Source organism: Chlorocebus sabaeus, chromosome 21 (genome assembly GCF_047675955.1).
Source record: "Chlorocebus sabaeus isolate Y175 chromosome 21, mChlSab1.0.hap1, whole genome shotgun sequence".
NCBI classification, from domain to species: domain Eukaryota; kingdom Metazoa; phylum Chordata; class Mammalia; order Primates; family Cercopithecidae; genus Chlorocebus; species Chlorocebus sabaeus.
The window spans coordinates 76,582,030-76,607,180 of record NC_132924.1 but is presented as its reverse complement, the minus strand read 5'-3'; the positions used below and the strand labels follow the sequence as shown (position 1 = coordinate 76,607,180).

Here is a 25,151-nt window from a genome sequence, read left to right as displayed (position 1 = left end):
GGCTCAGAGGTACGAGACTATATTAACTGTCAGCAGAGTTGCCAAGTTTAAATGAGATACGTGAGATTTTGTTGCTCATTAAAGGTGTTGCCATGCATGAATTATTAAAGTGATCTTAATAAGTAAAATAGAAAAAAAAACTCCATTAAGGCAACAGTCTTTTAAGTCTTTATGAATTCTGTGAATTATTACACAGCTACTCAGTCACATTTTGCAAATAAGCGACATTCTAAGATTTACTCCAGCTAGTCATTATGCCCTTGAGTCTTTTACTCAAGAAAAGTAATTATTTCTCATCTTTTAATCTATCTTTTAATTGTCTCTTGTACATACTCACAAGAATTTTGACCCTTTCAAATGTTATTTGAAAAATCTGATGAGCATCCATTTCCCCCGTTCTGTACTGAAAATAAGCAGTTTGTTTATTATATTACCCTCAAGGCTCATGTACACTTGTCTTAAAGGTGACACCGACTTGTAACAAGGCCCTTTGGGTAATTCAAAAAGAAATGTGCATGGAGGGAGCCCAAGCCAGACTCACTTCTCTGCCATATACCAAAGATCATTAGAACAATATGCCAGTCTCAGAGTTACTTGTTTTAAGTACGAGTAAACATATCTATACTACATCTACTTTTACATTCAGTTATTTGGTAAATATGGTGTTTCCTTGTTTTAAGTTAAAATTATTGTCTCTGTTACCTGGAAATGTGTTGAAATGTCAATGTTTATGTGGTCCAGCAGCCCAGAATTGAGTATTTCAGTTTGTAGCTCTTCGCTATAAAAAAACATGATGCTGACAACTTAAAGGCATGTGCTCAGTAAGGGTCAGGAATGACTGTGACCATGTCACAACTGCAGCCTTGTCTACTCAACACATGACCATACGGCTAGGATCCCAGTATTGTTGGCACAGTAGTAATGAGTGCCAGCTGAGGTTGGCTGGTCACAAATTGATGTCAAACCATTCACCAAACTAAAATAGTCACTAGTCATCAGTAGCAATTATTCATTCAGTCACTCTTTAAACAAATATTTTTTAACTGTTTAATTATGTGCTAGGCCTATGAGGGAGCTGAACTGATCCCTGACTCAAGGAGCTTTTAATTTGGTGGGAGAGGAGTATTGGCCATAAATCACCAATAATCACAGGAGTAAATATAAATTCAATTGTGATAAGTGATGGAAAACAGGTACATGATGCTCTAAGTTTCTATATTGGAGGGTGATGTGACCTGTCAAGAAAGCCAGGGAATGCTTTCTTAAGAAAAGGATACTTGAGGTAAGACATGAAGGATGAATGTAAGTTCACTAGGTAAAGTGTAAGGGTAGGAGTGTTCCAAACAAGGACAGTAGCCAATTGTAGGAGGGGGCAGGTGTATTTGAGATGTTGAATATATGGATCAGATAAAGAGAGGAGCAAGGTGAGGTATGAGATGGTGTCAGACCATGAAGACCATTGTAGGTTGTATTAAAGATTTGGAGGTTCATTATAGGAACACTTAAACGACTGTTTAAGTGTTTGGCAATAGGGAGACATGAACAGATTTGCATTCAGAAAAGCTTATTCTTCTTTTTTTCTTATTTCCAGCTTTTAAGTTCAGGGGTACATGTGCAGTGTGTGCAGGTTTGTTACATAGGTAAACATGTGCCATGGTGGTTTGCTGCACAGGTCATCCAATCACTTAGGTACTAAGCCCAGCATCCATTAGCTATTCTTCCTGATGTTTTCCCTCCTCCCACCCCCGACTTTCCAACAAGCCCCAGTGTGTGTTGTCCCCACCTCATGTGTCCATGTGTTCTCATTGTTCAGCTCCCACTTGTGGGAGTGAGAACATGTGGTATTTGGTTTTCTGTTCCTGCATTAGTTTGCTGAGGATAATGGCTTCCAGCTCCACTCACATCCCTGCAAAGGACATGATCTCATTCCTTTTTATGGCTGCATAGTATTCCATGGTGTATATGTACCACATTTTCTTTATCCAGTCTATCATTGATGGGCTATTAGGTTGATTCCATGTCTTTGTTGTTGTGAATACTGCTGCAATGAACATATGTGTGTGTCCATAACAGAATGATTTATGTTCCTTTGGGTATATATCCATTAATGGGATTGCTGGTCGAATGCTATTTCTGCCTCTAGGTCTTTGAGGAATATCCACACTGTCTTCCACGTGATTGAACTAATTTACACTCCCATCAACAGGGTAAAAGCATTCCTTTTTCTCCACAACTTCGCCAGCATCTGTTGGGTTTTTTTTTTACTCTCATAGTAGCCACAGAAAAGCCCATTCTAAACAGAAAACAAATAGGAGAGGATAAGAGTAGATGTAAAGAGGCTCTTGCAGAAATAAGAAATACCAATAGTACAGGCAGTAGACATGAAGAGAAGTGGAGAAAGTCAAGACACATGGGAGGCAATGAAACTGACCAAGCTGGGTCGTGAAACTGACGTGGGAGCTTGAGGGAAAGGGCAGTGCTGAAGATGACTCCCTGGTCTCTGAGTTGCAAAACTGAAGGGATGCTGCTGCTCCTCACTAGGAAGGGAACAGTGAAACTAAACACAAGCTACATCACACTCTGCTCCAGACTACATCACACTCTGCTCCAGATATTGCTATGTTAAAACCTAAATAATTGAAGTAGATAGATTCATAGTTTCTATTCCTTGCCATACACATTAGTTAAGTTAGATCTTCATGAAAGAAGAAGATTTATAAATAAATGAACAAAAAGCATTGTAGTATAGTGGGGGGGGTCTGCCTTTTCACCCCTATGAGCTTTTAAGCAAGTTACTTTGTGTTTCTAAACTTCAGTTTCTTCATCTGAAAAATGGAGATCCTTTTTACCATACAAAAATCTCATAAATGTGCATGGAAGTGTTGAGAACATTGTCAAGATTTATTAAAAATGAAAATTTTTTCTACTTTTATGAGTTAACCACATAATCACACTTGTTAACCATAACACAGGTTTATTATCAGATTTCAACCTCAGACTAAGAAGTTTTCCTAAGTCACAGCTTAATCTTGAATAAGAGTGAGCCCATGATAATGGGTAGGGCACCATCTTAAATTCTTGCGCTGGAGGAGGTTACAACCTATTTAAGGAAAATTAGACATATACCCGAGAAACAACTGAAAAATAATACCGGCTGTATATAATTTAATGCTTCACTGAGGAATGGGCTAGAAATGCTGCAGGTATCAAGAAATGGGAGATGATATTGAATGCCAGAATTCGAGTGTTTCATGGAAGAGATGGGGCCTGGCATTGAAGGATGGCTAGGAATTAGGTGGGTAAATGAAAAGAACACTCTAAATCAGGGGAACAATGTAGACAGTGCAAGCACACATAGGTATGGGCCTCGGGGAAGCTCATGAGTTGCCGATTCAAGCAGAGGGCTCATATCTGGAAGCTATGATAAGATGCTGGTTTGTAGAGTTGGGTTAACTTGTAGCAATCATTGGAGCAAGGCAAAGTTTAGATTTGTAGGCAAAATGAACTGTGGTGGGTTTGAGCTGAAAATACTCTTCCAAGAAAAAAAATTGGGACAACAGACAGATTCACATAAGAGGAGGTGGCAACAGTGTTGGGACAATAACTTCTAAGTGAAGTAACAAGTCTGGGCTACAGTTGAAGGAATGAGGCAGATATGACAGAACATTTCAAAGAAAGAATTGATTAAAACCCAAACACTAATTTCTCCTTCTCCATTACACACGTCAAGAGATGACTCTAGAGTTTGAAGCCTAGTAAAATAGTGAGAAGATGTGGGGAGCAAGCTAAAGTTGATTCCAGGAGGGACAGTATGGCAAATTTAGTCAAATCATGCTGGATTACGTGTGATGGCTGGAGGTATAAATGAAAATGTCCATTTGACAGAGACATGAAGATCTGAGCCCAAGAGAAGATAGTGAACTTCGGAGGCATAAACATAGAGTAACAGGCAATGCTGTAAAACTGCACCTGCCTCCATAAGAGAGTGTTTAAAAAGAGAGAGAGAGAGGGGAGACTCATAAATTTAATAGCAGAAGGAGCAGAAGGAGCAGAAATGGCCAGCAAGGGGGCTGAGAGGATTCAGGCAGAGAGAAGATTCAGAATAACATGGCATCCAGAAGCCAGGTGAGAGGAGATTAACAAGCAGGAAAATAATGGCCTTCAATGACATAAACTATAGAGAGTAGTGAATTAAAAAGTTTCACAAAAGCTTTACTGGATTTTTCAATTTGAGAGAATGAGTGACCTTCAAAAGAACAGTTTCAGTAAGATACTGGAAATAAATACAGCTTGTCTGGCGCCAGAGCCCATGGGTTTAACCACTATATTAGTACTGCCTCTTCATTGCTTGCCTAAGAGAGATGGTCCGAGGAGAAACAGGAAGGCAGGAATGCCAGGAGTTCTTGAGAGAGACTGAAAAGGAAGAGAGGAAGATGCCAACATCAGTTTCATAGACCCTAATCTGAATCTGCCTCCTCCTCCTTACTAACCCCAGACCTAAAAATAACAGGTGACTCAAATAGCATGGGTTCTTGAATATCACCTTAGACCCAGGGTGAGTCAGTGGAAGGGCAGGTAACCCAAATCCACCCAGAAAGGGAGGGGAGTGGCCACTGAAAGGCTCAGGTGTGACTTGGCTATTTTAAGTCACAGTTTGAAGATGATCTGTTCCCTTCTACTAGCCCTAATGACCTAGCTGACAGCACCTTCTTTAAAGATTAACTACACTTTGGAAGCCCAGGTGGTTTTAGCCACAGCATGGAAGCTGCAGGAAGTTCTAAGGAAAGGTGCTGTGCACAAAAAAGGGCAACATTGTGAAAGGATTGGGGGAAAGAAATGGGGAGGGGAGGCTATAACACTTCCAGGTAAACAAATTTAGAGAGGTTTTTTTGGTTTTTTTTTTTGTTTTAAATGGAGTCTCGCTCTGTCACCAGGCTGGAGTGACATGATCTTGGCTCACTGCAAGCTCCACCTCCCAGGTTCAAGTGATTCTCCTGCCTCAGCCTCCCGAGTAGCTGGGACTACAGGCACACGCTACGACGCCCAGCTAATTTTCATATTTTTAGTAGAGACGGGGTTTCACCAGGTTGGCCAGGATGGTCTTGATCTCTTGACCTTGTGATCCACCCGCCTTGGCCTCCTAAAGTGCTGGGATTACAGGCATGAGCCACTGCGCCAGGCCATATTGTTTACTTTAACAAAGCATATTGGCTGGGTGCAGTGGCTCACGCCTATAATCCCAACACTTTGGGAGGTTGAGGCAGGTGGATCACCTGAGGTCATGAATTCGAGACCAGCCTGGCCAACATGGTGAAACCCCATCTCTACTAAAAATACAAAAATTAGCTGGGTGCTGTGGTGCATGCCTGCAATCCCAGCTACTTGGGAGGCTGAGGCACAAGAATCGCTTGAACCTGGGAGGCGGAGATTGTAGTGAGCTGAGATCGTGCCATTGTACTTCAGCCTGCATGGCAGAGTGAGATGAGACCCTGTCTCAAAAAAATAAAATAAAAAATAAAGTGTACAATTCAATGTGTTTTAGTCATTACTAAATAAATAAAAAAAAAAACCCACAGGGTTGTTGAAACCATCACCACAGTGTAATTTTATAATATTTTGTCCCCCCTAAAACAAATCCTATACTTAATAGCAGCCACTCCCCACCCCTCACCCAGCCCTAGTAACCACTAAGCTATATTCTTATTTGCCTGTTCTGGACAGTTCATAGAAATGGAATTATACAATGTGTGTTTGTTTTACAATTGGCTTCCTTCACTTAGCATCAAAGTGTAGTGTGATACATTGTGGAATGTACCAGCTCCTCATTCCTCCTTACAGCTGATTAACATTCCATTTTATGGATATGCCACATTTTATCTATCTGTTCATCACTTGATAGGCTCTTGGGTTCCTTCCACCTTTTATGCTGCTGTGAACCTTTCTGTGCAAATTTTATGTGGATGTATGTTTTCACTTTTCTTGGCTACATACCTAGAAGTGGAATTGCCAGTAATTATGTTCAACATTTTGAGAAACTGACAACCTTTTATCCACAGCAGCTGTACTCTTTTACCTTCCCACCAGCAATGCAGAGAATTCTAATTTCCCATGTCCTTATCAGCATTTGTTATTGTCTTTTTGACTGTTGCCATCTTCATGGGTGTGAGGTTGTATCTCATTGTGGTTCTCATTGACATTTCCCTAAAGGCTGATGATGTTGGGCTTCTGCATCCTGTGCTTATTGGCCATTTATATATCTTCTTTGGAATATTCTTCAACTTTGTCAAAGAAGATAGGCTAGTACAAAGAAATAGGCTAGTGGAGGAAGTTTTATGCAAAACATAAAGGAAGGGTCTTGGCTTGCAAGGCAAACAGACACACATTTTGAAATGGGCTGACATCACAGAGTCAGTTGCTCAAACACAGAGGGCCAGGGGCTTCAGCTCCGAAGCTGACACAAAAGTCAAAACACATACAGCTGCAACACATACAGCCTCCCATAGCTTCACAACTGTTCATATTTACAGGTAATGATAAGGGTAGGATGATTTTGTGGCGGTTGCAGTGGAGTTTTGAAAGATTTACTTAATGAGAATACAAAGTAATCATGAACCAAGAGATCCTTGCCTTGTTTCAGTTTTGTTAGTGAATCAGTATGAGACTTAGGTCACTGGGCGTCATCATTGTCTTTGGTAGAATGGCATTGTTAGGCTACATTTTCTAGGCTTAAATATTTTCTGTATCTCTTTCGAAGTAAAAGATATTTCAGGGAAGGAAGAAGAGGTTTAAAACATTGTGTTCCTTTCAAAGGGCTTTTTCTCATGATGATGATGACAGTGAGGACTTCATAGGTAGAGTCATTCTGAAGAAAAGAGCAAAAATGAAGACTCTGTAATGTGTAGTGAAATCTGTTAAAAGGTGCGGAGGTAGTGTGGAGAGAGATACCTGGGACACCAGTGAGAGGAACCATACTATTAACAGTAATATTTTAACTACTTAGCAATGGATATCTATTAAACAAAACTGATGTAACACTTACTACATACTGTAGATGGGGAAGAAATGGTGTAACTCCACAAAAGAAGCAAGAGTAGAGAGTTCAAGGATATGGAAAAATGAGAGATCTTCTCTGGGACCATTTTTCCCCCAACTCCAAGAAGTAGCAGCTGATGGTGGCCATCATTCTAAAGATAAATGATAACACCTGCCAAGGAACTCTACCAAGACACTCGTAGGTCTTGGTAAACAAGAACTAATTAATTTTCACAACACCCTTGTGAGGCAGAAGGTAGCATCTTCCCAGTTTTACTGACAGGGAAGCGTCAGCACATAAACATAAGTGATGTGGCCCCTTCACACAGTGGAGCTGTGACAGGGCTGGGAATAAGAAATCCTGGCAATTCAACTTCCAAACTCTCATTTTTAACTTATATTCCAGTTCTTAGTGAAAATGTTTCCTCTTCTTACAAATTAATATTGGATAGTATGTGTATCCTTGTTTGATGGGTACATAATTACTAAGTGTAGTTATTCCTAAGAATATGAAATCATCACATCTGAGAAGGAGCCTTAAAAATCATCTCATTTAACTCCCTTATTATACATGTTTAGTTACTCACCGTGGACATAGAACCTACTAGTGCCAGAGTACAAATGAAAGCCCTCACTTATCTTTACTCCTGAGGGGCCAGCTCCCATGTTAGTACATTTTTCATGTAGTTTCTTACCGTTTCCTTTTCTTTGAAATGCCAGAGAGTTGCACAAATTGAAAATGTCAGCGTTGAAAGTCCCCATAAATGCTGTCAACTCCAACAATGTATCTGGCTCTTAAATCTTCCGTACAGTTTCTCTAAGTGGTTGCCCACATTGTGATTAAACACAGCCAATGCTCAGAAAGCAACCACCTGCTAGGAAACCCATGCCACCTCTCAGCTGCGGGAAAGCTGTCTGCCCCCTTTAACAGCCATCAAATCACCACCCCTCCACAGCTGACACCAGGCCCTGCCCATCTACCCTACAAGATATCTTTTGTAGGGTGTTTTGGTCTTCCTGGGCATCTTTATTACTACGAACTGAATAGCCTTTCAGCAAATGTTTATGAAGCTCCATCTGTAGGTGCCACCAACAATAAAATGATAAATAAGGAAAATAATCTAACAGGAAATTACATATGAATAGGCACTTTTAAGACAAGGTGACAAGGGCTTTGGTGAAGTATGTATAAGATATTAGAGGAACAAAGAAAGTTTATTACTTACCTACTATCTATAAGCACTGAGGATACAAAACAGTATTCCCCTAAGGGATACAGAGATATTCTCTGCCCTTCAGAAGCTTATAGTCTTAAAAAAAAAAAAAAAAAACAAATACATAAATGTTGATGCCGAGTAATTATGTTCTAAGGAAATATGGTATTCCACTATGTTAATTATAAGTTGCTGCTGCAGATAAACAGACATAGCTATAAATAAATTTAGATAAATTTAGTCATTAAAAATAATTTATCAGCAAAACCACTGAGTTGCACAACTTGCGGGCGTCGGTGCATTTCCACATTGCTTACTGTGAGAATGGAAGCCCCTGGATACCAACTTCCTGGGCCTTTAGAACACCTACTAAGCTCTAGGTGCTGTACATGAAGTCTATGATGTTGAGCAAAAAGGAATCAACCCTGCCCTGTTCCTTGTAACTTACCGTTCAAGGAAGAGACAGACATGTATCAAATATGTATGCAAATAAATGTATAACTGTAATTGTGACAAATACTATAAGAGGAAAACAACAGTTTGCTATGAGAGAGAATAGCATGGAAGAAACATCATTTTAAAAAGGGTCAGGAAGAAAAATTCTCTGTGAGGACCTGACATTTCCTCTGACACCCAAAGGACACACAGAAGTTAACCAGGCAGAAAGATAGGACGGGAGGGAGAGGCAGAGAGAAAGACAGAGACAAGAGAAAAAGAGAACATGCAGGCAGAAAGGTGGGAATGAGTTTGGTGCGCTTTGGGACCTGAGGGGAGAAACAGTACTCCAGAAACGAGTGGTCATGATGAGGGAGGGAAGCAGAGGCCAAGTTCAGGCAGATCTCAGGCAGGACCTTGTGGGCCAAGGAGAGGGCTGGGGGTTTCGGTAAAATGCAGTAGAAAGTGACAGGAGTTTGTTAGGCAGAGATCACTATGCTGGGGGAACATGCAGAAGCTGGGGAGCAAGCCAAATTATGGAGAAACCGGTTTGTACAGATGGTCAACAGACATGTATCAGACTGACCTCTTTATTTCAGAGTGAAGATTTTAGTCCTAGTCTGTTTCTTCTCCATTTTCTAAACTTATAGAAATATTTTCATTTGGAAAATGCAAACACATTCCTGTTGTTTGGTCTTTTGTCCTGCCTTAAACAGATATTCCTCAGTCAAATGATTAATGGTCTTTTAATGATAGAACATATATGGATCAATAAACACAAATGGTTTCCTCTAAAAGTCTTTTCATGTTCAGTGCACTTGAGCCTGAGGCATTGCTTGGATTTGACTGCCATCTAGTGCCTCTGAAAACACGTGTTTTTGTATTTCTGAGCAAGACACTCCCCAGAACTGTGTGAATGAGCAAATATATTTCTGCCTCTGGAATGGGAGAACCTCTGTTTTAGCTTTCCTTATATCACTTTTATATCGATGTAAACTAAGTCTGGTCTCATTTATTATGCTCTCTCTTTTCTCTGTATAATTTTCTCTGTCCAATTAGGAAGCAAGTGGGAAGCTGAAATCCAGCCCATGTTCTGTTCCCAAACCAAATGCAGAGGGGTTGCAGCTGCTCAGGGATAGTCATCTTTTCTGATTTTGCACTTACAATGTTAGCAGCAGCTCTGGTGTCACTCCATGGTACTTCCCACACAAAATCCAAGGCTCATGGCTTCCCTGAGGCTTCCAGTTTTAGGATTCGTTTTTGTTTCTGACTGTCGGTTCTTTACAAGGCTCAGAAAGATCACTGGGCCAAAATGTATGATCAAGCTATCAGTTTGGTTAGTTTGGTTTGACTATAAACAATGTTTTGTATAGAATATTGTAATAATGGCCAGCCAGGCACAGTGGCTCATGTCTGTAATCCCAACACTTTGGGACACTGAGGTGGGCGGATCACTTTAGGTCAGGAGTTCAAGACCAGCCTGGCCAACATGGTGAAACCTTGTCTCCACTAAAATACAAAAATTAACTGGATATTGTGGTGCACGCCTATAATCCCAGCTACTCAGGAGGCTGAAGCAGGAGAATTGCTTGAACCTGGGAGGCAGAGGCTGCAGTGAGCTGAGATGGCACCACTGCATTCCAGCCCAGGCAACAGAGCAAGACTCCATCTCAAAAAAAAAAAAAAAAAAAAAAATTGTAATAATGAATGTTCTTTTCCGAAAAGGAGTAGGAATGTACATGCTTTTGTGTTACACTTCTCCATGCACTTGTTCAAACATACTGGAACACATTTTCTTTTCCACAGCATCCTTCATTAAAATTCTCATCTTCTTCAAAGGTCCCAAGCCACTCGTTTTCGTTGGCATCAACCAGCTCCCTTTGACAAGCAGCAGACGTGGGCAATAGATAATATCTATATCGGGGATGGCTGCATAGACATGTGCAGTGGCCATGGGAGATGCATCCAGGGAAACTGCGTGTAAGTCTTTTTTTTCTTCCTTCTGTTGAAAGCTCCTGATTCACATTCCATCTAGGAGATTTTTCTGTAACTGGTTTTTGAATCACTCCCATGCTTCCTTAAGTTACACATTTTTTTCTGAAATATGATCTTGAGCTAACAGTGAAGTTGATGGATACTGTATCTTCATTCTTGCTTAGAGATTAGGAACTGAACAATAGCTATCTTGTCAGGAGATGGATGAATTATAATTAACTATATTTTATTTCCTTCTGTGTTTCTGCAATACACTTGAGCCTTGAAAATAACATTAGAAAAGGTTCAGGAGTTCAGTAAGTTCTGGCCAAAACTAATACATCATAAGTATTTTTCTCACTTAGGTCTGAATATATGTAAGGATATGCATTTGTTGTTGTTTATTTATATTGCCATGTTGTTTGCCTATGAAAGTATGTAGATGTCTGGTCAATTTACCAGAGGTACTTGATGGACAGGCCTATTATATTACTCTTAGAGAACCTCAGCATATTTGGAATAATTTAAATGAAGGGGTGTGTGTGTGTGTGTGTGTATGTAAAGCATAGAGACCCATGGTGTGTGGGCCTCTATGCTTTATTTTTGAGATTATGCTGTTTAATGGGGAAGTATGAATGAAGATGCTTTCCCCATACATCTGGGAAGTCTATTTTTGGCTAATGATTTTAGCCCATACCCAGGACGACCCTTGAGACCCCTGAGCCTCCTAGTCAATATTCATGTTCCCTTCCACCCTAAACAGGGAAGTCAGTCTTTTGGTAAGAAGTGACAGTTATTGTCCAAAGTATCTTCTGCTGTTAGAACCATAGGCCCTTGGATTCCTAAGTGTCTCAAAGCCTCTGTTAAAAAGACCAATTTCGTAAATTATTAGGACCTACCAGTTTACTTTGGCAGCTCCCATTGTTTATCAGCCATTCAGAGCTCTGTGATATAAGAGATGGGCCTTTAGTAGACTCTTCGAAGTTGCTTCTTCCTCTCCACCTGTAACGTTGAATCACTACCTTAGGAAATGTTAGAGTTAGTTAATTCATAGATTATTTGTAACCTAAAGCACAGTTAAGGAGAGCAGGTGAATTCTGGCAAGCTCTCTGAAAATCAGTAACTTTTCATCATCTTGGACTAGGAAAAGAGTAGTCTTCACTAATTTGAGAACAAGCTTGCAGGGGCTTTGTCTGATGTTGACTTTTCCTCTCTCCTGCTCTGCACCCAGCTGTGATGAACAGTGGGGTGGCCTGTACTGTGATGACCCCGAGACCTCTCTTCCAACCCAACTCAAAGACAATTTCAATCGAGCTCCATCCAACCAGAACTGGCTGACTGTGAATGGAGGGAAACTGAGTACAGTGTGTGGAGCTGTGGCGTCGGGAATGGCTCTCCATTTCAGTGGGGTGAGTGTTTGGCTGCTGGCTATTCATTTCTGCTCCTCTTAAGTTCCTTCCAAATAGCTGACTCTCTTCTGAAGTTTAATGAGTAAACCAAGATGCAGAGTTAGTTACCCTAAATGTACAACCCTGATCTGAACTTGCAACTTTATACAAATCTTTATACTATAAAGATAACTTTATACTATACTTTATACTCAGTAATCAGAAAATAAATATAGTATAACTTTATGCTATGCTTTATACTAAAGAATCAGAAAATACTAATCATTCCCAGAATTTTTCTACCACAAATCAGTTGAGACAATTTAATTATTCAGGGTAGTGTCAGCACAGGGCATATTTAAGTACACATTATAAAAGAATGTGAGTGAATGTTCGTCTTGGAAAAGAGCACTTGTGCAATCTTCCATCTGCATGGAGCCCTTTTAATTGACAACTCTTGAGCTTACAACAGATTTTGCATTTAAGGAGCCAAAAATCTGGAAAATGAGCTACAATGGTTCCTGAATTTATTAACAACAATGAATCATTTTTATAGATTATCCAGGAAAGAATAATTATTAGACATTACTAGACATTTGTAGGTGTAGCATATTATCTTGTGAGTGACAGCAGCAAGGTTCGAAACTTTCTTCGAGAAATTTTATAGCCACTCTACTTTTCTGCCAAAGGCGATTCTGTTTAAAATACAATTTCTTTTATACCATGATTAGATAGACAAATTAGTGTTGTAAAATAACAAATTTACTGCCAGCTCTTTATTTCCTTAGCGTGCCCTACCTTAGAGTTTACATTTGTGCCAATGAACTGCATTATTTATATTCAACATTTTAGCTCGAGTAACAAGACGACATATAGCATATAGGCTTTTTATAATCATCAACACTGACAAAGAATACAGTGTTCAGGATACTTTTTCTCACTTAGAACTAAAAGTAGTTTTTCACATATGTTCAACTAAAAAAAAATCCACATATCAACATTAATAAATTAATACAGATGCCATTAAATTATGTTAGTGTAAATTTAAAACATTACAATAATTAGAGATTATCTCTATAATTATAAAATTTCCAGATGTGGCTATTTTTAAATTTCGTATTAAAATAGTCATCTACTTGCAGGCGCAGTGGCTCACGCCTGTAATCCCAGCACTTTGGGAGGCTGAGGTGGGCAGATTACCTGAGGTCAGGAGTTCAAGACCAGCCTGGCCAACGCTGTGAAACCCCATCTCCATTAAAAATACAAAAATCAGCCGGGTATGGTAGCACACATCTGTGGTCCCAGCTACTTGGGAGGCTGAGGCAAGAGAATCACTTGAACCCAGGAGATGGAGGTTGCAGTGAGCCAAGATTACACCACTGCACTCTAGCCAGACTGTCTCAAAAAATTAAATAACAATAATAATAAAATAGTCATCTCAGCGTGCTATTTTCTTAGTGGTTGATTCACTTTTAAAAATCTAATAAATGTCTGAAAATAACTGGAGAGAGTTTAATAAAAATAAAGGACAGTTATCTTAGTTCCAGCTCTCATCTTGCTTATGAAAAATAAAAAACAGCCAAGACAACTTGGAAATGTGTCCTGGGCTGCAGTACTCAACCTTGGCCCAAATAAACTTTCATATTAAAAAAAGGAAAAATAAAAAGAGAAAATCATCTTGGAATACGTTGTTCTCTGTAAATAAGTCTTGAATGCTGAAATTTCAAAGTTCAGCAAACATGTGCTGGGTACCTACTGTGTACTAGGCAAAATACTAAGAGCCCGCATAGTAAGAAACAGGGTAAGAAAATCAGTGCTACAATACTGTGTGGCTTGTAGTACAAAATAAATATTAAAGGAAAGGAAATACCAGCACTTTGGGAGGCCGAGGCAGGTAGATCATTTGAGCCCAGGAGTTCAAGACCAGCCTGGACAACATGATGAAACCCTGTCTCTACAAAAAATTAGCTAGACATGGAGGCATGCACCTGTAGTCCCAGCCACTTGGGAGGCTGAGGTGGATCGCTTGAACCCAGGAGGTCAAGGCTGCAGTGAGCTGTGATGGTGCCACTGCACTCCAGCCTAGATGACAAAGCAAGACCCTGTCTCAAAAAAAAAAAAAAAAAACAAAACAAACAAAAAAAAAAAAACCATAGAAAATCTATAACCTGCAACTGAGATTCATTATCACTGTTTTCTGTTTTTTGGTTTTTGTTTCATTTTACTTCTTTTTCTTAGGGTTGTAGTCGATTATTAGTCACTGTGGACCTAAACCTCACTAATGCTGAGTTCATCCAATTTTACTTCATGTATGGGTGCCTGATTACACCAAACAACCGTAACCAAGGTGTTCTCTTGGAATATTCTGTCAATGGAGGCATTACCTGGAACCTGCTCATGGAGATTTTCTATGACCAGTACAGTAAGCCCGGGTTTGTATTTGATTTGATATCTAATAACGAGTATGTTGAGCAAAGATTGCTACCAGCAATCAATCACAGGAGACTGAGGAGGACCTCAGACTTATGCCTCAGTAGAGGATGCCTCTGAGACTGAAATGAAGAAGCGTTTCTGAGCTGGATAAATAGCTGGTTTGGGTTTTTAAGAACAACTAGTTTTCACATCCCAGAATAAGATGAAATATTCTACCACAATGCCAATGGTGAATAAACCCAGTGCAAAAACCCACAGAAATTAACTAGTATATTATAATTAATTTCAGCAATGCTTTGGGAAAATGGAAACAGAAAAATAAATATTTATTTATATAGTGTTCACTCCGTTTTTAGAGAATTTTGGACTGGAAAGCAAAGAAACACAATAAAATGTAAATATCCTTAAGAAGCCTAGAGATTATTTTTAAACTCCTTATTTAAAAACCTTGAATAAACACAACGTATGGGTCATTTAAAAAAAATTATTGAAGGGCCAAATGCAATGAATATGACCAATTAGAAATGTCAAAGAGTTGTTAAGAAGGAAAATAGCATATTCAGTAAAGTAGGAGGAGGACGAGGGTAAGAAAAGAGAAGAGAGAAAGAATGAGAAAGAGACAGAGAAAGGCAGGGTCCAAGGGGAGGCCGAAGAGAAGAGGAAATAAATAGAACCCAGACAGGAAACACATGCTGGGCATGGTGTCTCACACCTGTAATCCTGGCACTTTGGGAAGCCAAGGCAGGAGGATCACTTGAAGCCAGGAGTTCAAGACCAGCCTGGGCAGCAAAGCAAGACACCTTCCCCCCCCCAAAAAAAAAAAAAAAATTACCTGGGTGTGGTGGCATGTGCCTATAGTCCCAGCCACTCAGGAGGCTGAGGCAGGAGGATTGCTTGAGCCTAGGAGTTTGAGGCTGCAGTAAGCTATGATTGTGGCACTACACTCTAGCCTGGGTGACAGAGTAAGACCCCATCTTTAAAAAAAAAAAAAAGAAATATAGATAATCCTTTAATGCATGGCAAGCCAGATATGGGCTAAAATTTGAGTAAAATAAAAAGAATCTTATAAATGAGCATTTAAATTCAATATATCAGTTAAGAATAGGTTCTGCTATCAATGGAGGAAACACAAAATAACAAGTTTTTCTCTCTCTCCTATGTAAATTACATCCCCCCCAAAAAAAACTACTCCAGGACTGCTATAGTGGCTCCACAAGCACCAGTGACCCAGGTTCCTCCTGTCTTATTGTTCTGCCCCACTCAGCATGTGACTTTCATCTCATGGTCCAAAAGGGCCACTAGCTCCCCAACTTTACAGTCTATAGGAAGGAGGTTGAGGCGAGAAGGGTGTGCTGTCTCTTCAAGGACATTTCCTAACAGCTGCACATACTTCCTTTTATATTCCATTAGCTATAGAGTTTAGCCATATAGCCACCCCGAGATGCAAGGAAGGCTGGACATGCTGTCTTTATTCTGGGCAACCAGTCACCTGGATAAAAAGACAGGCTCCTATTAGGAAGGAAGAAAGGGAGAATGGCCATTGAGGACATACCAGTAGTTTTTGCCACAAGCAAAAACTTTTAAATCTTCCACTTGCATTAAAGTTGGATGCCAATAAAGGAATCCAACTAGAAGCCAAGTGGTACAGAGTACCCTGTGCTCAACTATTAGTAGGAGATAACAGACAAGTCAAGTAAACTGCTTTCTTCATCGTGATGGAGGAATTTATAAAAACCTCAAGTATGAGTTCCTGAACACTTAAGCAGCATAACATACAAGGAGAAGAGAGTTATGTTTCTGTAGGGTAAAAGCATAACTGTCTAATCTACTTTAGTTCTCTGAAGGGGAAACAAATTGAGGTAGGAACAGTGGTCATAATTTATTTAGACTTTCAAGTAGCCTTAGGTAAATTTCCATTCCAGAGATTTTTTAAATGTGGTCAAAGATTTATCAGAGAAAATAAAAACTAATTTAGAAATAGGAAAGAAAAACTAGAGGTAAAAGATAACTGCTCTGGGTGAAGAAGTGTGATTGTGTATCCCCTCCAGAAACTGACAGATTTTGGATAGTACGTAATTAAACATGCCAAACCAATAGAGGTAAATTTTAGGAACATCTCACAAGATAAGCATACCAAAAAAGAAAAAAAAAAGGTGCAGGAAGGACAAATGAGCTTCAAAATTGACAAAAATGAGGAAATAGACTTTGGAAAAGACTCTGCCTAAAGGGTGATGTCTCCCAGCTGCCAGTACCCGCACAGGTGAGGGTCTAAGTTTCATACTTTCTAGTCTACACTGTTCTTCCTTAAGACTAAGATCCATTAGGCTATCATGGCCCAAAGGGTGCATAGAATGATGGCATAATAGAAAAAAGTATTTAAAATTCAAGTTGTAGAAATCCAACTAAAAGCATCCTACCTGTGAATGAATCTTGGTTGGCCTCCATCTGGAATACTACCTACTGTTCTGGCCACTGTACCTCAAGGAAGACAGAAAAAAAAAGGAAGGAAAAATAAAATCAACAAGGATATACTGTATAAACAAAACTAATATAATGAAACCTCTTTAATGTGAAAGGCAATAATTAAAACAACTGTCACTGCAGCCCTCAGTTTAAAGGGCTTCATGGGATGAACTTGGACTGGTTGCCTTGCCTTGGAACTTTGCAAACACTAAGAGGCATCCCTTGAGGTTAAAGGGAGGTAGATTAGCAAAGATTAAAAAAAATAAGATGATACTGGCTGGACACGGTGGCTCATGCCTGTAATCCCAGCATTTTGGGAGGCCAAGGTGGGTGGATCACCTGAGGTCAGGAGTTCGAAACTAGCCTGGCCAACATGGTGAAACCCCATCTCTACTAAAAATACAAAAATTAGCCAGGGGTGGTGGCATGTGCGCCTGTAACCCCAGCTACTCGGGAGGCTGAGGCAGGAGAATTGCTTGAACCCAGGAAGCAGAGGTTGCAGTGAGCTAAGATTGCACCATTGCACTCCGGCCTGGGCAACAGAGTGAGATCTCTGTCTCAGGAAAAAAAAAAAAAAAAGATACTTTGTGAGGAGGATGGTAAATCTAAGGACGTTATCTTCCCTGACAGATTTTATGAGTTATGAATATAAATTCAAGAGGTTGATATGTTCCTGGGTTTTCATATGTAATTGTGATTAAGGGGCATTTTAGACCTCATTTCTGTTTAGACCTCATTTCCTGTTGGAGCATGGAGCCACATTTTTCCATGTCTGTCCCTGGTGAGTGAGACAGGGATAGATAGGATGCTGGGCTTGCTAGCCCATGGTTCTCACATGACATTTTCTATGAATATATAGAATTTTAAATATTTTCAACAAAGCATATAAACAAAGTCAATGTCTGCACCATAGACAACTAATAATGGACCTGGTACCCTCAGGCTGACAGCCCAAATGTCCTCCCACAATCCAGTGTCCATACCCCAAGTCACTTGCCAGCACTCATGGAAACAGAGTAAAAACAAGGTGCCAGGGAAGGAAGCAGAAGAAGCCAAACACTAGGTGACAGAAAAAAGTCAGCATTTTGGCTTATGTCTACCAAAGTGCGTATACTCTAGGGCTACAGATACCAACCAGGTATGCAAAAAACTGTGCAGTCCCTCTAAAGCCTGCCCACAGACAGAACCAATTGGTAGTTCCAGGATACTTGAATCTGTTCACATTCTATTTCCCTCAATTTAGTGACCACTGAGACTTCATAAAATTAAGCCAGTTAATTGTGGTTTTTGAAAATTATTTTAGCTAATGTCCTTCCCTCACCCACCATGTGACATACAGTATCTTATGGCTGGTTGTAAATCTTTTACTAACAGGAGATATTTGACAAGGGTTCTTTCCCACACCCTCCCCCATCATTTTCCTATAGATTTGTGAATATCCTTCTCCCTCCTGATGCTAAAGAGATTGCCACTCGCTTCCGCTGGTGGCAGCCAAGACATGACGGCCTGGATCAGAACGACTGGGCCATTGACAATGTCCTCATCTCAGGCTCTGCTGACCAAAGGACCGTTATGCTGGACACCTTCAGCAGCGCCCCAGTGCCCCAGCACGAGCGCTCCCCTGCAGACGCCGGCCCTGTCGGGAGGATTGCCTTTGACATGTTTATGGAAGACAAAACTTCAGGTAAATTATGCACCGTGCTAAATAAAAAGCCCAGTGGAAATGCAGTGGTTTGGATTTGGATCTTTTCAAAAGAGCGAAGTGTGGAACCTTTTCAGATGTTCCAGCGGTGCAGAAACACTGAAAAGGGTGTCATCCTTTTGTTCCTCTCAGCCTTCCTGGTTGGCATTTTAACTAAATCTTTTCTTTCATTCAAGCCAGCTAGTGTGTTTTTATATATAGCAATCTATAATTTTATTAACAGGATGATTTTCTTTTCTTAGAAAATTTTCAGTGTTTCCTTTTTTCTATTTTGGGTAGAAAGCCAAAGATTTCTACCCAAATCTTCTACCCAACAAATGACATTTCCCAGTCATTTGTTTTAATATCTGAAGACAAGTATTTTGTTTTGCTACAGGGCAGATACATTTGTAATGGCATTTCATGTCTTAGGTCATGTCCCAGGTCTTGCTTGTTACCCTTCATTCCCCATAGGGGTTTTCAATGATACTGGTGAAGCAGGAAGGACCTCTTTGTACTCCTTTTTTTTTTTTTTTTTTTAAAGACAGTTTCATTATTTTGCCTAGGCTGGAGTGCAATGGCACAGTTCCGGCTCACTGCAACCTCTGCCTCCCAGGTGCAAGCAATTCTCCTGCCTCAGCCTCCAGACTAACTGGGATTACAGGCATGCGCCACCATGCCCAGCTAATTTTGTAATTTTAGTAGAGATGGCATTTCACCATGTTGGCGAGGCTGGTCTCGAACTCCCAGCCTCAGGTGATCTGCCTATCTCGGCCTCCCAAAGTGCTGAGATTACAGGCATGAGCCACCATGCCTGGCCTATCCTCCTCTCATTTTTAATGTTTTCATTTCATGACACTATTCTGGTCATCTTTATAAAAAGTGGTGTCTTGTATTAAGTATGTATCTTTGCCATGCCATGTATTTGGTTATACTACATGAAACATGGTATCTTCAGATAAAGCAGTGATATTCATTATATATCTCATACTAACATGTATCTAAACAGTAAAGATAGATATACTATTATGCCAGTATTGATTCAGACAGTGGAACTCTGTCACACCCAGCTCAGCCCCTAGCATCTTGCATGGAAAGGACAGTCATTTTTACAATAATAAGACTGATAAGAATCTTCCAGAGGAACAGCATGTCCTGGAAAAAAAAATCAAAACTTGAGGAATTTTTAAAATTTTAATTTTAGTTAATATTTTATTGTAAAAGTATACATGTTCAAAATGTGAAACTGAGAAAATACATAAAATCATAAGGATGAAAATAAAAATCACTCGGGATAACCATTGTCAATATTTTCGCATATATTCTTAGAGAACTTTTTTGAGTACATTTACACAAACATATTTTTAACAAAATTATAGTCTTAAATTATATATGTCATAGCTTCTTTTTTTGTTTATAATTAAATCCTTATCATTTCCTCATATCCTTAGATATCTTTGAATATAAAATTTTAGTAGCTATATACTCAATAATACTGGATATTTAGGTTAATTTCACTAATTCATTTATTAGTATATCATGTGGCATAACGTAACAGCAGATATTTACTTTGAAACACTCTTGTTTAAAAAAAAAAAAAACACTTGTAAACAGAAAAAGCTTAAAATGTCCCTCACCACTACTAAGTGTCATATTCTCTTAAGGTTACTGAAATTTGCTTACATAGATCTGGTTCAGAACTTTGCTTCATTACTCATTTATTTTTTTCCTGTATAATGGTGTGTATAATGGTTTGCATAAGTGAGTTTACAATCAGAATAATTCAAACACTGCTTCCATATGAATAAAAGCACAGATTAGTTATTCAAGTACCTAAAATGCTGATTTGATTTTATGTTTAATTAGCGATATACAATTGAAGAAACAAATTTTCTAGCTCCTGTCTCTCTTGCAAAAATGAAGTTCCTAGAAACTAACGTGTACATACGGAAGTAGTTACTAATATTGCAGGAGACACAGGTGAGTTAGTTGAGCAATGCAAGCCCTCTTTCATCAGGATTGCAGAGTTCTAGCATAAAATGAAGTATGTACCCCAGAATAAACTAGCTCAGAATATTCTTATTGGAATTCAAATTTCTGTGCACTTTGACTCTTGAGTCCTGTATCTGTATTGTAGGACTAAATGTGGCTCCAAATCCCTCACAGTAGAAAAATAGATAATGGCATTGCAATCACTATTTGAATCCCAGAGATAAGCTGCTTGCTGTGCCGGCATATATGCTCAGACAAAATCAAAAAGACACAATATGGGTGAAGGCTGAATTATAGTTATTTGATCTTTTCTCTGGATCCTCTGAGGCATCAACTGTGCTGCTTCCATAGTGGTTCTAACCCTCCACCTGTTCAGCTTCCCTGGAAATACTGGGACTAGCCAGAAAACTTTTAGAAAAGAATCGGACCTATAAAATCAAAGCATGTTGTGAATGAGATGCAACATATATTATAGATATGTTTAATTTATAACTTTTCTGGGATAAAATTAATGTAAAATCACCTCTTCCAGAAAAGAAAAGGAACTGTGAGGGTTGTGGAGGAAGGGGTTGAGAGAGAGAGAGAGAGACAGAGGATCAACACATAAGATGTACTCTGCATTAATCAATTCATAGTCTTACTACTTAGGTTTTCTTTAGACTCTTCCAAATTTATTCCTTCAGTAGTATTTTGCTGAGTACATTTCCTCAAAGTGTTAACTGTTAATCAGGTTTAGGAGTCAAGACTTATTAAAAGAAATATGTATCCAGAATACTTGAATATCCATACCTAAATAATCAAATATTAAGAACACTACCAAGGTAAAGTTATAACAGTATTATCTTGGAATTCTAATTTCTTAAATAATCTCTTTAATAATATTTTATTTTACTTTTGGCCAAATTATATATGGCTTCACATTTTAGGACTTAAAATTAGCCTTTATAACAAGTTTGTTATAAACTCATTTGTTATAAACTCATTTCTTAAACTCAAAAATCATTTGTTTATCTAATTAAATAGGGTAGTTGCCAGGATCTGGGGAAAGGGGAAATGAGGAATACTTTTTCAATAGCTATAAAGTTTCTGTCATGCAAAAGAAATAAGTTCTAGAGATCCGTTGTACGACATAGTGTCTATGGTTGGCAGGATGATATTGTGCACTGAAAATATGTTAAGAGGATATGTCTCTTGTCAGGTGTTCTAAACAGCAACCCCCCAACAAAAAACACACACACACACACACAAAAGAATACAAGGAAATTTTTGGAAGTGATGGATCGATTTGGTACCCTGCTTGTGGTGATAGTATCATACGGTGTGCATATTTCCAAAGTCATCGAGATGTATATTTCATTTTTAAAAACAAATTTTTTAGAGATAGGGTCTCACTCTGCTTCCCAGGCTGGAGTGCAGTAACACAATCACAAATTACTGCAGCCCTGAACTCCTGGACTCAAGCAGCCTCCTGAGTAGTTGAGACTATGAGCGTGAACTGCCACACCAGCTAATTTTTTTTTTTTAGCAGTCAGGATCTTGCTATATTGCCCAGGCTGGCCTTAGGCGATCCTCCCACTTCAGCGTTTCAAAGTGCTGGGATTATGGGCATGAGCCACCATACCCAGCCAAGATGTATATTTTAAATGTATGTAATTTTTGTATATCAATTATATCTTGATACAGCTATAAAAAAATTCATTACAAGCTTTTTAGTTACCCAGATAATACTTTCAGAATTTGAGTAGTAGTGAACTCTCTTCCCTATCCTGTTTTTAAATTATCTCTCCTTCTTTATATGCTACCTAAAAAGTTAAATATCTGTCAAAAAATTAGTTATTTCCTTTTGATTTTCATTTACAATGCATACAATATACTTTTTTTCATGTGCAGAGTAATATCTATGGTGTTGTGTGTACTAATATCAGACAAAGGGCATATATCTCAATCCTCCTAGTATTTACATTCCTGAAACAATGTGTTTACATTAGTGTTTTGTCTATAGAGTATAAACAACATGAGCAGTTTCTACTTAAAATAATTCTATGTATTGCTTAAAGTGAACATTTGCTCAAAGTATTTTTGTCACAGATTTGTCATAAAATTTTGTTTTCTGTTTTAAGTGAATGAGCACTGGCTATTCCATGATGATTGCACAGTAGAGAGATTCTGTGAGTCCCCTGATGGTGTGATGCTCTGTGGCAGTCATGACGGACGGGAGGTATATGCAGTGACCCACGACCTGACTCCCACTGAAGGCTGGATTATGCAATTCAAGGTGAAATGTTATGATCTTGGCTATATAAACAACCATACATTAGCAATATAACAAATCAAAAATATCAGAGAAAAGATCTCACATTTCATTGACTTAGTATATACTTTGAAAAGTAAAATTTACTATTAAATATACAACTCAACTATATATTGCTTAATGATTAAACGTATTTTATTTCTGAACTATTTCAAGTTGAAACTTTTAAAAATCTTTTTTATTATACTCTCAGGTTTGTTACATAGGTATACATGTGGCATGGTGGTTTGCTGCACATCAAACCATCATCTACATTAGGTATTTCTCCTAATGCCATCCCTCCCCCACTCCGACAGGCACTGGTGTGTGATGATCCCCTCTCCGTATCCGAGTGTTTTCGTTGTTCAACTCCCACCTATGAGAACATGCGGTGTTTGGTTTTCTGTTCTTGTATTAGTTTGCGAGAATGATGGTTTCCAGCTTCATCCATGTCCCTACAAAGACATGAACTCATCTTTTTTATGGTTGCATAGTATTCCATGGTGTATATGTGCCACATTTTCTTTATCCAGTCTGTCATTGATGGGCATTTGGGTTGGTTCCAAGTCTTTGCTATTGTGAAGAGTGCCTTAACATACGTGTGCATGTGTCTTTATAGTAGAATGATTTGTAATCCTTTGGGTATATACTCGGTAATGGGATGGCTGGGTCAAATGGTATTTCTGGTTCTAGATCCTTGAGGAATCACCACACTGTCTTCCACAATGACTGCACTAATTTACACTCCCACCAACAGTGTAAAAGCGTTCCCATTTCTCCACAGCCTCTCTAGCATCTGTTGTTTTCTGACTTTTTAATGACCGTCATTCTAACTGGCATGAGATGGTATCTCAATGTCGTTTTGATTTGCATTTCTCCGACGACCACGGATGATGAGCATTTTTTCATATGTTTGTTGGCCACATAAATGTTTTCTTTTGTAAACTGTCTGTTCATATCCTTCGACCACTTTTTGATGGGGTTGTTTTTTTCTTGTAAATTTCTTTAAGGTCTTTGTAGATTCTGGATATTAGCCCTTTGTCAAATGGATAGATTGCAAATTTTTCTCCCATTCTGTAGGTTGCCTGTTCACTGTGATAACAGTTTGTTTTGCTGTGCAGAATCTCTTTAGTTTAACTAGGTCCCGTTTGTAAATTTTGGCTTTTGTTGCCATTGCTTTTGGTGTTTTAGTCATGAAGTCTTTGCCCATACTTATGTCCTGAATGGCATTGCCTAGGTTTTCTTCTAGGGTTTTTATGGTTTTAGGTCTTAACATTTTAAGTCTTTAATCCATCTTGAGTTAATTTTTGTATAAGGTGTAAGGAAGGGTTCCAGATTCAGCTTTCTGCTTATGGCTAGCCAGTTTTCCCAACACCACTTATTAAATAGGGGATCCTTTCCCCATTGCTCTTGTCAGGTTTGTCAAAGATCAGTTGGTTGTAGATGTGTGGTGTTATTTCTGAGGCCTCCATTCTGTTCCATTGGTCTATATATCTGTTTTGGTACCAGTACCATGTTGTTTTTGTTACTGTTGCCTTATAGTATAGTTTGAAGTCAGGCAGCATGATGCCTCCAGCTTTGTTCTTTTTGCTTAAGATTGTCTTGGCTATGTGGGCTCTTTTTTGGTTCCATATGAAATTTAAAGTAGTTTTTCCAATTCTCTGAAGAAAGTCATTGGTAGCTTGATGGAGATAGCATTGAATCTATAAATTACTTTGGGTAGTATGGCCATTTTCACAATACTGGTTCTTCCTAACCATGAGCATGGAATGTTTTTCCCTTTGTTTGCATCCTCTCTTATTTTGTTGAGCAGTGGTTTGTAGTTCTCCTTGAAGAGGTCCTTCACATCCCTTGTAAGTTGGATTCCTAGGTATTTGATTCTCTTTGTAGTAATTGTGAATGGGAGTTCACTCATGATTTGGCTGTTTGTCTGTTATTGATTTATAGGAATGCTTGTGATTTTTGCACATTGATTTTGTATCCTGAGACTTTGCTGAAGTTGCTTATCAGCTTAAGGAGATTTGGGGCTGAGACAATGGGGTTTTCTAAATATACAGTCATGTCATCTGCAAACAGAGACAATTTGACTTCATCTTTTCCTAATTGAATACCTTTTATTTCTTTCTCTTGCCTGATTGCCCTGGCCAGAACTTCCAATACTGTGTTGAATAGGAGAGAGAGGTGAGAGAGGGCATCCTTGTCTTGTGCCTGTTTTCAAAGGGATGCTTCCAGCTTTTGCCCATTCAGTA

At 39.0% G+C, this 25,151-nt stretch overlaps 1 protein-coding gene across 2 annotated transcripts in view; it reads left to right on the top strand.

Annotated features, from left to right (window-relative positions):
- Window positions 1-25,151, top strand: part of RELN (reelin) — a 516,825-nt gene that overhangs the window by 454,945 nt on the left and 36,729 nt on the right. For both annotated transcript variants that reach the window (XM_073009223.1, XM_007982474.3), the window contains 5 exons: window positions 10,521-10,661; window positions 11,887-12,064; window positions 14,282-14,475; window positions 18,367-18,623; window positions 22,733-22,887. In XM_073009223.1, coding sequence (XP_072865324.1) covers window positions 10,521-10,661; window positions 11,887-12,064; window positions 14,282-14,475; window positions 18,367-18,623; window positions 22,733-22,887 — 925 coding nt within the window. The remainder of the gene's footprint in view (window positions 1-10,520; window positions 10,662-11,886; window positions 12,065-14,281; window positions 14,476-18,366; window positions 18,624-22,732; window positions 22,888-25,151) is intronic.